Source organism: Alligator mississippiensis, chromosome 4 (genome assembly GCF_030867095.1).
Source record: "Alligator mississippiensis isolate rAllMis1 chromosome 4, rAllMis1, whole genome shotgun sequence".
NCBI lineage: Eukaryota > Metazoa > Chordata > Crocodylia > Alligatoridae > Alligator > Alligator mississippiensis.
This window is the reverse complement of record NC_081827.1, coordinates 2,962,271-2,973,858: the sequence shown is the minus strand read 5'-3', so window position 1 is coordinate 2,973,858 and position 11,588 is coordinate 2,962,271. Positions and strand designations below refer to the sequence as shown.

The following is an 11,588-nucleotide window of genomic DNA, read 5'->3' as shown; positions in this document are numbered from 1 at the left end:
GGGGGTGGGGAGCAGGCCCTGACATCATGAGTGGAGGGCCAGCACCAGGTGGGATGGGGAACCCCGGGGTCCAGACCCCCCGGCTCTACCCCCGGGACCCATCCAAGAGTTAGAGAAAGGACCCAGGCTTCAGGGCTCCCCCCCCCCACTTACTGCTGGGACCCCTGCACCCTCCAGACCCTCCCCCAGATAAAGAAGACCCCCCACTGCAGACCCAAGTCCCCTGGGGGATAATGAGCTCTCCGGAGTCCCCCCCTCCCGATCTAGCCCCCCCAGATGCCTCCCCAGTTGAGGGGAAAAACCAGACATCCCAGCTCGCTGCCCCCTGCAGTGCCCCGACCCCGTCCCAGAGCTGACCCTCGAGCCCAGGCCGTGGGGCTCTGGGGGCACAGGCCGGGCGAGGTGCTGAGCTCGGGGGCGCTATCTGCGGGGGGCGATGCTCTCGGCTGCGCAGGGCTGGGGGGGCTGGGGCACCCCCACCCCAGGCTGCAGCGCGGCGCCAGGCCCAGCCAGCGCCTCGGGCCAGCGGGAGCTTCGGAGTAATCGGCCCCGACGGAGTGAGATGCCCCCGGGGGGACAAGGGCAGGGCTGGGCTGGGGCGTAGGCTGGCTGGGGGGCGGGACGGGGCGGGGGTGAGGGGCCCCAAGGGGCCGTGTCACCCCCCCCCCACCCCCCGGGCACAGCTGACATCACCGTGTCACCCGTGGTGGCCATGGGAACGGGGGTGATTGACACCGGCCGGGGCGCACTGCTGAACCCCCCCGCGGTACAAACCCCGGCGGAAAGGACGGATGAAGTCGCGGCCCCGGCTCCGCCGCCTCCCCCGCCCCGTCCGCCCTGCGCTGCGCTGCGCCCCCCCCAGCACCGGGCAGCAGCGGGGCCGGACGGGTGGGGGGGGGACAGGGGGTGCCCCTCACTCCCGACCCGCACCCCGACACCAGCCCGGCTCCCCCCGCACCCCGCCCGGCCTCCGCATCCCCCTGCCCGTCCGGCCGCTGCCCCCCGCCCCCGACGTGCCCGCCCGGCCGCGATCTCTGCCCGGGGCCGGGGTGTCCTTGGTTCCTCGCGGTGCCCCACAGCCTGCGCCCCCTGCCCCGCCGAGCCGCCTCTTGGCCGCCTGCCGCAGGGGTCTGCACTGCCAGGGCTCCCACCCGGGGGTGCAGAGCAGACGGGCTGGGGTCACTCAGGATCATCTGCCTGAGGACCTGGTCCTGTCTCCAGGGGCCAAGGTTTGGCCCCCCGCAGTGAACTGTACTTGCAGCAGTGCCCGGGGGGGGGTCCTGCTTGGCACCGGACCGCACCTCCCAGGATGGCGCGTGCACCCTGGCTGGTCAGACGCTGCCTTCCCCTTCGGTGGCTGTGTTGCAGCTGGTCATGCCTCCCGGAAAGACTCTCCCCACAATTGTAACTGTGTCATTTCTAATTCTGGGGAATCGTGCTAGTATTGCTTCACTGTAGTGCAAACTATGACCAGTTTTCACCTATTGCTCTTCAGAAGAGTTCGCTGTACAACCTCCAGATCCAGGTCTGGACTCTCTCCTGGCAGCCCCACCGGCGCTGTGACTCCCGTGTGACAGAAACCTCTGCTGAGGAGCACGCACCTCTGGGACACCAGACAAGAGCGTTTCTTCCTGAGCAACACGGCTTCATGACTCAGACGTTCCCCCACGGCTTCTTCCCCCGAAGTATGAGAGTGACCAGGCACCCATTTGCAAATGCCCCTTGATCAGAGCAGACCCCTGAATAGTCCGATCCCTGCTACCACAGGCACAGATTTCATTTCCGTTGGTGGACATCGACGTGATGTGGGAAAGGGTCCGCGGCGAGGACAGGACAGCACCTGGGAGCACTGGGGCCAAGAGCGCTCCAAGCACCAGCCGCTGTTACCCGCCCTCCCCCAGCGCTGGAGACAGACGCAGAAGAGATTCGAGTGTCGGAGATGGGGCTGGTGTTGGCATCGTGGGTGTCCACAGCTCCAGCTGGCCACCCAGGTCCTCCAGGTCCCTGAGGTGATGGCTACGGCCACGAGGAGCTGAGGATAGCCAGCGTCTCTCTGATGTGACTGCGACCCAGGCAGGGGAGCAGAGGGGACCCCACACGCCGTGCAGAGCTCAGGGCTGACCCTCCCCTGCTCTCCCCAGGCCATGGGCAGGGCTGGCCCCGGCTCCCGCAGCCCTGTGGGGTGGGGCAGGAGCAGCTCTGGCTTCACGCTGCACCTTGGACCCTGCTCCCGGCCCTCCCTGCCACACCGGGAAGGGGAAAGCACAAAGGCACGGCCCAGGGATCCACGCTGCCTCGCAGGAGAGGAAATGGCGACTGTGGGGGGACAGATGGATGCCTGGGCCATGCGCCTCGGGGGCCTGCTCCTGCCTCTGCTCTTCCTGGGGACAGTAGGTAAGTGCCGACCCCTGCTCTGCTGGGGTGAGGGGTGGCAGGGCCAGGCTGTGGTGGCCGTGTTCGGCCCCGGTGCAGGGGCAGCTGGGTGCTCTCTTGAACACGACTGGAACAGAGAAATCCCAGTGGCCTCGTGTTTGTCTCTAGTGCTGCCCAGAGCGGCTGTGTCAGAGCAGGAGCAGGGGACACCCCCTCCATGGTGTCCAAGGGTACCAGGAACCTGAGACCTGGAGGAGTTGATGAACCAGACCCCAGAGCGCACACGGCCCCTCCTGCTGTGCACCTTTCCCTGCCCGGGGCTGTGGGTCTGCGCTATCGGGAGCACTGGGGCCCTGGGAGCAGACCCTGAGCAGGGAGCAGGAGGGGACAGGATCCCCAGAACCCCCCAGCCCCGAGCCTGTCTCGGGGTCCTGCTCCCAGGACAGGGGAGACCCCAGGCTGACTCTCCCCTCTGCTCCTCAGAGCCACGGGGCCATGGAGAAGGGCAAGAGCTGAGCTTGAACCCAGTCCCAGACCCATTTCAGATCCTGGCACAGGATGGAGCCCTTTTGGGTTGATCCCAGCTGGGGCCTGGCTCCTTCCCAGTTAAAGTGAAAGCCAGAGAGAAGCTGCTGGGAATCCATTTTATCCCCATTGTCAAGGACTCTGGTAGGACAGGGGGAAAAATGCAGGCCCAGGTGCAGTGCTGCGCCTAGGCACCCTGCTTCTTCCCATGGCCCTGCTCCTGTCTCCCCTCTTCCCTGCCCCACACGGTAATCCCAGTCCCACTGCTCCCCTGGTGCGGGTGTGGGGGCAGCTCGGGGCTGGGGCGGGTGTGCAGCCCTGGGGCAGCCTGGCCAAACCCCGTGGGGGAGGCGTGCGCGGGGTCAGTGTGTGGGGGTGAAGTCCCGTCGCCCCGAGCGCAGCCGGCCCCTGCCCCCCAGCCCCCATCTCCCTGCACCAGGTCCCCGCAGCGGGCTGTGCTGTCCTGGGCAGCCTCTCCCCTGCGCCGGCCCAGCCCTGCGGGGTCTCACGGCTGCTTCCTCTCCCCGGGGCAGGTTCCCAGCTGCAGGTGACCACGGCGCCCTCCTCCACGGCCCGCGTGGGCTCGGGGGCCCTGCTGCAGTGCCGGTTCGTTGTCGGGGGGCCGGTGGTCCTGGACTGCCTGCGGGTGACCTGGTATTTCTTGGAGGAGAAGGTGGCCTGGTACGAGCAGGGCAGGAGCCAGGCCTGACCCAGAGCCAGCCTGCCATCGGAGAAGGAGCTGGAGAGTGGAGACACCTCCCTGTTGCTGGCCGCGGTGACCGTGCCCGACGAGGTCTTGTACTGGTGTGTTGTGGGGTACAGGACGCAGCAGCATCACGGGGAGACCATCCTGCACCTGCTCGGTGAGGACCGGAGAGGGGCCCACGGGCAGTGTGGCCGTGCTCAGGCTGGACACGGGTGGGTTCATGGGGACACAAACACACAGCCCTGCGCCATGTGCAGCGAGGTGTTGAACAAGCAATGCTCACCAGAGACCGAGGGACTCTCTGCTCTTGTCATGTCAGACCCTGGGTTCAGCGCCAGCTCGGGGAGCCGTTGTGTCCTGCTGCCAGACACGCGGCAGTGCTGTCCCAGGCCATCAGACCCACACCGCCGTGGTGACACCTCCTGGGGGGTCGGTCAGTTGAGCATCACGGCTGACATGGTGTCCAGGCCCCACGTGGCCTCAGTGGTCGTGTGGGTGCCCGACATGGTAAGGGGACTAGCATGTATCCCAAGTCTCAAGCCCTGAGTCCCAAGGCACACAGTGACTCTGTTTTCCAGCTGCCCCAACGATCTCCATCCCAAGAAAACCAGTCGTGGCCGATGCTGAGACCTCCCTCCTGTGCCACATGGGGCGGTTCTACCCTGAGGACGTGGACGTGGCGTGGCTGAGAGACGGGCAGGTCCTGAAGGGCTTCACCCGCTCCAGCCCCAAGAGGAACGCGGACGGGACCTTCAACCTCACCCTGACCTACACCTTCACCCCCGCCCACAGCGACACCGGCAGTGTCTTCTCCTGCCACGTCCGCCACGATGCTCTGGAGCAGCCACTGCAGGAGGACGTCTCCCTGGACATCCAAGGTGAGACTTGGTGCTGGGACCTACCTGCTGCCCTGACTCTGGAAATGGGGGAACTGAGACTGTAAACCCCAAATTGGGGCTTGGGCTAAGGGACTGTGATAAGGTTAGAAAAGGGCAACTTTTGCATTTTCCCTCTTGCTACACCACTGGTTTCCTCCCCTGTCTGGTGTGAGTGCCTCTATTTCCCGACTAAACAACCGCTCCAATGATGAGACAAATGATTCACCATTTGAAGCCCTACCTTCCACTGCCTAAACAAACGTGTCATTTTGCTGATGTTAGTTAGAATAAGCATTACGCTTCTGCTGCTTAAGCCTTCTGCCCAGTCACATCTCTAACCAATGTTTCAGCTGCAAAACCAATTCCTTCAGTGTTTGGGCTCACCATAAATTATCAGGGGAAAAGGGTGGGAAAAAAGGGCAGGAAAAAGGAAGTTAGAAGAGCAGGAAAAAGAGCAGGTTTACCATCCTAACACTCGCAATGGAGAGGGCAGGGTCTGGCTCGTGTCTTGATGTATAGATTAACATGTAACTATATATATAGAATTATATTCTTAAAAAAAAACACGGGCCCTTCACCTGCCCCCTCCCCTGAAGCACAAAGGATGTCAGGCCATTCGCCAGAGGAAGCCGCAGGAGAGATGAGGCCCTGTCTGTGCCCTGCCCCTGCGACCTGATGAAGGAATGGGTTGCGGGCGGGGTCTGACTCGGGTCTTGGGGAAGTTCCCCCTGCTCCCGTCAGAGCAGATCTGCAACCGGAGCTCTGCCTTGGTCTCACCTGCAGCACCGGATCAGACTGGTGCCGTGGTTGGAGCCGTCCTGGGGATCCTGATCGGAGCAGGAGTCGCGGCCTCTGCAGCCATTTACTTCTGGAGGAAGAGAAAAAAAGGTAGAGCAAGAAAGTTGAGTTCAGGGGCACAGGGGGAGGGGATGGACCAGAGAGCGGGGAGGTGGCAGTGAAGGAGCAAGGATGCCTGAGCTGGAGAGGCCATTCCCACAGGAGGGAGTGCCTCTCCCCAGGCAGGTTTCATCCTGTGGTTCCCTGCCCAGGGCTCAGACTTGATGCATCTACCAGATGATCCCAGGCTGACCCGTGTCCTGTGTGTTGGTTGCTTGGCCCCCAGGCTGGGCGGTCTCCTACAATGTCCCAGACGTGCAGGTGCCAGAGCGGTGCCTGCTGGGCCAGGAGGTGACCCTGAGCTGCTCCATGGAGGGGACGTTCCCCGAGGACGTGGCCGTGACATGGGAGAGGATCCACAGCGAGGACAGGACGGTGCCTGAGAGCGCTGGGGACCAGGAGAGCCCCGAGCACCAGCCGCTGTTCCGCGCCCTCCCCCCGGGCTGGAGAGTGACCGAGGAGAGAGCTGGGACCCGCCTCACGTCCTCCCTGACCTTCACCCCCACGCTGCAGGACCAAGGGGCGCGGGTCCGGTGCGTCTTCCTCCACGAGGCCAAACGGATCAGAGAGGAGAGAGTGTCCCCGGAGATCCGGGTGTGGGGTGAGTGCCCAGCGCCCCTGATACCACCTCCCGGTGTGGTCAGGGCCTGATTATGTCAGGACAGGATGGAGCTGGGGATTGTTAACACCCCCATCCCCCCCAGCCCGGCCTCAGGTGTCTGAGATCCAGGTGTTGCCAGAGCGGGACCCCCGCGACAAGGTGCCGTTTGCTGTCCAGCTCCACAACTTCTACCCCAGGGAGGTGCCCCCGATCCAGTGGGGCTGGGACAGGGCCGGGAGTTGGAGGGAAGACCCCGCGCAGATAGACAAGAACGCGGACGGCACGTTCACCGCGACGAGCGTCTGGAGAGTGCCCAGCCGGAGCCTGACCCGGCCGGAGCTGCGAGTGCGAGTGTGCATCCAGCACGGCCCCGGAGAGCCCCCGAGCGAGAGAGAGCTCAGCCTGAGGGCCGCGGGTGAGGAGGGGCCGTGTCCTGGGGTCCCAGCCCCGCTGCAGGGGTGTGGGGTCTGTGTGGTGTGTGAGGGGCCGGCACGCAGCCCCTGCCAGGCCGCGGCTCCCCTGACGGGGCCTGTCCCTGCCTCTGCCTGTTCCCTTCCCCAGGTCTCCTGCGGTCCCCGGACATGTCCGAAATCTCCCAGCCCGAGTCCATGGCCAAGGGGAAGGGAGTCACCCTGAGCTGCCGCATCGCGGGGCATTTCCCGGGGGAGCTGAGCGTGACCTGGCTGCGGAGGGGCAAGGGGGAGGACACTGCTGTGATCCTGCGGGACTCGGCTGAGTGCAGGGTGGAGCCCGGCACGGCCGTCCTGGCACGGGACGGGAAGAGCTTCCGGCAGGAGACCAGACTCATCCTCTTGTCACCAGAGTACCTGGCAGAAAAATTCATCTCCAAGTTTAAGGATAGGGGGACAGAGTACATCTGCCGTGGGGGACACCTCACACTGGAGACCCCCATCGAGAGGAGCACTGGTAAGCGGTGGGAACGGGACAGGCCCAGCGGCCGTTCTGGGATAAGGGGCCTTGTCGTGGGCCCCGCTCTGGTCCTGGTCGTGGGGGGTCCATAGCGGAGCAGACCCGCCTGTCGCCCGGCCCAGCCCAGAGGGGCTGTGACCCCCTGGCCCTGCCTGACCCCTCGCTCCAGGCCCTCCTGGAGGCTGTCTACAACAGGAAGCACCAGGGGCTGCACTGGTTCAGTGCGTGATGGGAGCCCAAGGCAGAGGCTGCCAGGAGCTGGGCTCAGGCCCCCGGGGCATTGGTGGGCATGTGTCTGGTGCCCGGGGACAGGGGCATCTCGCTGACACGCCGCTCCCACCTGTTGCAGACTGCCGTCCGCGCCCTCCGCACCTGGGGGAGGTCTCCCACCCGCAGGCCCTGGTCCCGGGGCAGCCGGAGACCCTGCAGTGCCTCATCTTGGGGTTTTACCCCGGGCAGCTGGCGGTGACGTGGCTGCGAAAGGGAGCGGGAGAGAAGGCGCCCAGGCCCCTGGAGAGCTCAGACCCCCACAGGATGCACACCCCTGCCCCTACTTGGGCGCCGGATGGGAAGTCCTACAGCGTGGAGTCCGAGCTGCGCCTCCCCCCCGCGGGGCCCGAGGACGACGGGGTGGAGTACCTGTGCCGCGTGCAGCATGAGGCCCTGAAGGAGCCCAAGTCCAGGTCCAGCGGGCGGCTGCGGGTCCAGGTAGGAGCGTGTGGGCCGGGCAGCGCGGGGCGAGTCCACGGTGATGACACCCGGGGGCTGCTGCGCTCTGCACCGGGGTCATGGCCCCGTCTGAGAAGACCCCCCCTTGGACTGAGCGTCCTGCCTCTGCTTCTCAAGTGCAGGGGGCAATTTCTGGGTGGTCTGGGGTACATCCCCTCCAGTGACTGGAAGAAAGTGGGGGAAAGCGCTGAGCACTATCAGCCTGAAGGAGAACATGGCCTCCTGTCACGGCCCAGAGTCACAAGCGGTGAGGCTGTGTGGGACAGGATGCACCCGGGGCTGGGCTGGGTGGGTGCGGGGAGCCCATGGGAGAGGCGTCTGCATCGCTGGGTGCAGGCTGGTTGGGGCGGTGGGTGGGTACGTGTTGGGTGTCACAGACAGGACACCTCTCCCTCCTGTAGCTGCCATAGACACCCCCTTGGGCTGAGCTTCTGGTCACTGGTTCTCAGCCTCAGCGGCGATTGCTGGGCCATTGGGAACGTCCACTCAGGCATCCTGGGCCGGCAGGGGAGGCACCGAGTGCTCTCAGCCCCGGTGGCTGTGGGGAACATGGGCTCCCATCAAGGCTGAGTTCCTAGTAGTGATATGTGTCAGGGGATGGTCCTGAACCCAGACTGGCTCCTGTCTGGAGACTGCACATCCCAAGGAGCATCCTTCTGCCCTGCTCCTGCGCTCCCCCGTGCCCCAGCAGGCAGGTGCAGCCTTGGCCCTGCCTGACTCAGGGGGAAACCCAGAGGCTCGGTCTCTGCCAGGTGAACAGACCCCTGGGCCCAGGTGACAAGTCACAGGCTCGTTCCACTTCTTTCCTAGGCCAGAGAGCATTCTCCAGAGCCTCGAACAGCTGAGGAGGGAGGAGGCAGCTGAAGACAGAGGCAGCGTCGCCAGCACCACATCTCGTGTGCTCTCCCAGGCGATGGCAGAGATGGTGCCAGTAGCTGGACTGTACTTGCTGGGCTGGGCTGGGCTGGGCTGGGCTGGGCTGGGTTATCAACCTGGGGCTGGGGCGCAGGACCCAGGGACTGCAACATGCCTAGGTCATCCTGGGTCTATGTTGGTCTATGAGGGGCTGCTCTTGCCATCTCCCTCCCACACACGTGGTCGGGCCTGGTGAGGAGCCCAGGGTTGGGGGTGTCTCTACCTCTTGGTCCATATCGAGCCCAGCCCCATGTAGCCCTGGGCTGCTGCAATAAAGATGACAGTGCTGATGCTCACCCGCTCCAATCTCTCTCCTGCCCGGGCCTGGCTGCCTGCACAGGGGCTGCAGCTTGGGGCTCTGCTCCCCCCGTGCTGGCTGCTGCACGTTGTGGGAAAGGGAGGTGGGGGCTCTGGGCCTCTTAGGGCAGGTGGGCATTGCCAGGTGATGGTGCTATGCCCCGTGGAAGGGGTAAGCCATGGCACAGCCACCATCCAGGAACCAATGGCTGTGAGGAAAGTGCTCGAAACAACCGGGTGTTGGACACGGGAACGGGGAGGCCGCGGGCCCTGCCGGGATGCTTGCAGCCCCCCTGGGGTGAAGGAAGCTGGGCCAGCTGAATCCCAGCCCCCAGTTCCTGTTGCTTCCCCAAACCCTTGGCTCAGGGACCAGTGGGTGGCTGAGAGAATGAAGCTTGAGACAGGAGTTTCCCCTCCACTGATGTGGGGTCCCTCGGCAGCAGCACACACTGACACGAGGACAGGCATTAGTCACCTTGCACGCAGGTCTTGTCCCCTGTCCTGGGGATCAGGCAGTTCAGGGTCTCGCTGGGGCCGTGTCCAGTAGTCCAGCTCTTCATTCGTCCAGTAGTGCAGCGAGCCTTTGTTCCCAGACTGGTTTATACCTCTTGTTCCCTGTGCGTTCAGTATTTGTACTGCTGCTCTGACTCCTTCCTGCGGGCTGTTTGCAAATGACTTCTGTAGTGGATTTCCTACCCGGGTGGTTCCCTAACCCTCCTGCACACACACCCCATCCCAGCCCCAGCCCCTGTGCACCTCTCTTATCACAGACCCTTCTCATCGCGCAGCCTTTCCGTCCATTCCTCTCCCGGGACCACTGACCGTGCTGGCACCCGACACAATGCAGAGCTGCTTGCTCAGCATCAGAGACAGTGACCTCCTTGCCCGCTCCATCGCCCTGCAGCACCTCGCAGGAGCGGGCACTGCATGGGCTGGTTACAGGGTGGAGGGTAATGGGGGCTTCGGGTGAGCAGGATCTAGTGGATGCTGTTTGGATGCAAGTGGCTGCCTGGGCCAGAGGTGAATGAGTGAGGGTCTGAGAGCGCTGGACACAGAGAGAAGGTCCCAGGGCAAACAGAGAGGCCTTCTTCCACTTCAAGGAGGTCTTGCTAGACCTGGGCTGCATGGCTCCTGGGGAGATCCAGGCATTGCAGGTCTCCGCAGCTTCAGCTGCCCGCCCAGGTCTGCCAGGTCCCCCAGGTGACACCTACAGCCGTGAGGAGCCTCAGACGTGGAAGGCAGCGTCCTCCTGCCCCGTGTATTGTCTGGAGCCCTGCAGGACGGGGGCCTGCGGGCATCACCTGATGGCCATGTCCCAGGTGCAGCAAAGGCTGCCAGGTGTGCCAGGCTTCCCATCACTGAGCTGCACAGCGCAACACAGAGATGTGGAGCACGTGAGGCCAGAGTTTCCTGTTCCTGACAGGAGCTCATGGAGAGGTGCTGGGCACTGGGGAGGGCAGTGCCCAGCTCAGATACAGCCTGGCCTGACAGGGATACGACATGCGGATGGTTTGCTCAATGATAATGAAAGTGTGAGCGCCAAGGATGCAGCATTGCCAACCCCACAGTGTCAAAAATCATAAAACAAACTCTTAAAAATCAAGAGACTTGGAACGTAAATCATGGGATGCTATTTTTGAAGTATGTGTGGGGGCGGGGAGTTACTGGTGAAGGTGTGGGGGGCTGCGGGTATGTGTTGGGCTTGAAGCTGGGGGAGGGCCTGCACATCCTGGCAGGATGTGGGGTACTGTGCATCAGGAGTGAGGGGCAGCAGCAGGGCTGGGGGGAGTGTGGCTTGGGAGTAAGGCGCAGACACACACACACACACACACACACACACACAGCCTGCCCACGGCTCTGTTGCATGACCCCCCCCCGGCCCCAGGGCCCCATTCAACCCTGTGGCAGAAATGCCACCATCAGTGCCCCTCTCCAGAGCTCTGTCTCTGCCAGCGTGAGAGGCTGGTGTTGAATCCCTCAGGGCGGGGATCTCCCTCCCTGTCTACATGACAAAAGCCTGGGGCCTGGGAAGCGGATGCTCTGGTCACCTGGGGAGAGGGGGTGGAAAACACCGCTCACCGGCCCAGGTAGCCAGTGATGCTTTTTAAAGTGGTTGGCTAGTGGCCAGCACTGGCAGCTTTGGACTGGGCTGCTGAGGTCAGAAAGGTTATTTAAAGGCCCGGGCCAGAAAGAAGGCAGCCATTAGCCATATGGTCATCTAGGTGAGTCTAAACCTGGCTCTCTCCTCATCACCGCATGCTCCAAGAGTGCCCTGCCTCCAGAGGAAACTCCAACCACCTCTGGACGATGCGTGTGAGTAAGCTACTCGAGATCCGACTAGATATTTAGCTTCAGTAACTCAGATGCAAGATCAAAAGGCCACACTAGTTTGCCTGGGAAGCTGCTGGGCTCGTGCCCTGCTGCTCTGTCCATGGGACGAGAGGAATGGGCAGCCTAAAGGATCCCTTATGAGGCAGCTGCAAGCCTGCCTTTACCTGTCAAGGATCCCTATCTCTGGCTGGCATGCGAGCAAGCTCCAGTCCTACTCCCAGACAGAAGTGGGAGAGGACAGAGAGGATGCAGCCAACTCCACCTGGAAAAAAGACGTTTGGCACAGGGTGTTCAAAGAGCCCCCGGGAGGGGAAGTGGATGGGGGAATGAAGAGGACAAGAACGCAGTGAGACCCAGAGACGGCGAGGAAGACAGCACCAGGCTGAGCAGCAGTGGAAGTGGCAGC

The 11,588-nt window shown here is 63.6% G+C and overlaps 1 protein-coding gene across 1 annotated transcript; it reads left to right on the top strand.

Moving 5' to 3' along the window:
• The first annotated feature begins 1,387 nt into the window (after positions 1-1,387).
• Positions 1,388-8,850, top strand: LOC106738809 (B-cell receptor CD22). The gene is made up of 8 exons (XM_059725652.1): positions 1,388-2,394; positions 3,432-3,761; positions 4,183-4,482; positions 5,266-5,370; positions 5,606-5,980; positions 6,084-6,907; positions 7,260-7,618; positions 8,450-8,850. The coding sequence occupies exons 3-6, from the start codon at positions 4,251-4,253 to the stop codon at positions 6,614-6,616; spliced, it is 1,245 nt and encodes a 414-aa protein (XP_059581635.1). The 5' UTR covers positions 1,388-2,394; positions 3,432-3,761; positions 4,183-4,250; the 3' UTR covers positions 6,617-6,907; positions 7,260-7,618; positions 8,450-8,850.
• Positions 8,851-11,588: the final 2,738 nt, after the last annotated feature.

Coding starts and splice junctions, on each gene's coding strand:
- LOC106738809 (XM_059725652.1), top strand. CDS start 4,251: ATGGGGCGGTTCTACCCTGAGGACGTGGACGTGGCGTGGCTGAGAGAC. Junction 4,483..5,265: donor CGTCTCCCTGGACATCCAAG/GTGAGACTTGGT, acceptor TCTCACCTGCAG/CACCGGATCAGACTGGTGCC. Junction 5,371..5,605: donor CTGGAGGAAGAGAAAAAAAG/GTAGAGCAAGAA, acceptor CTTGGCCCCCAG/GCTGGGCGGTCTCCTACAAT.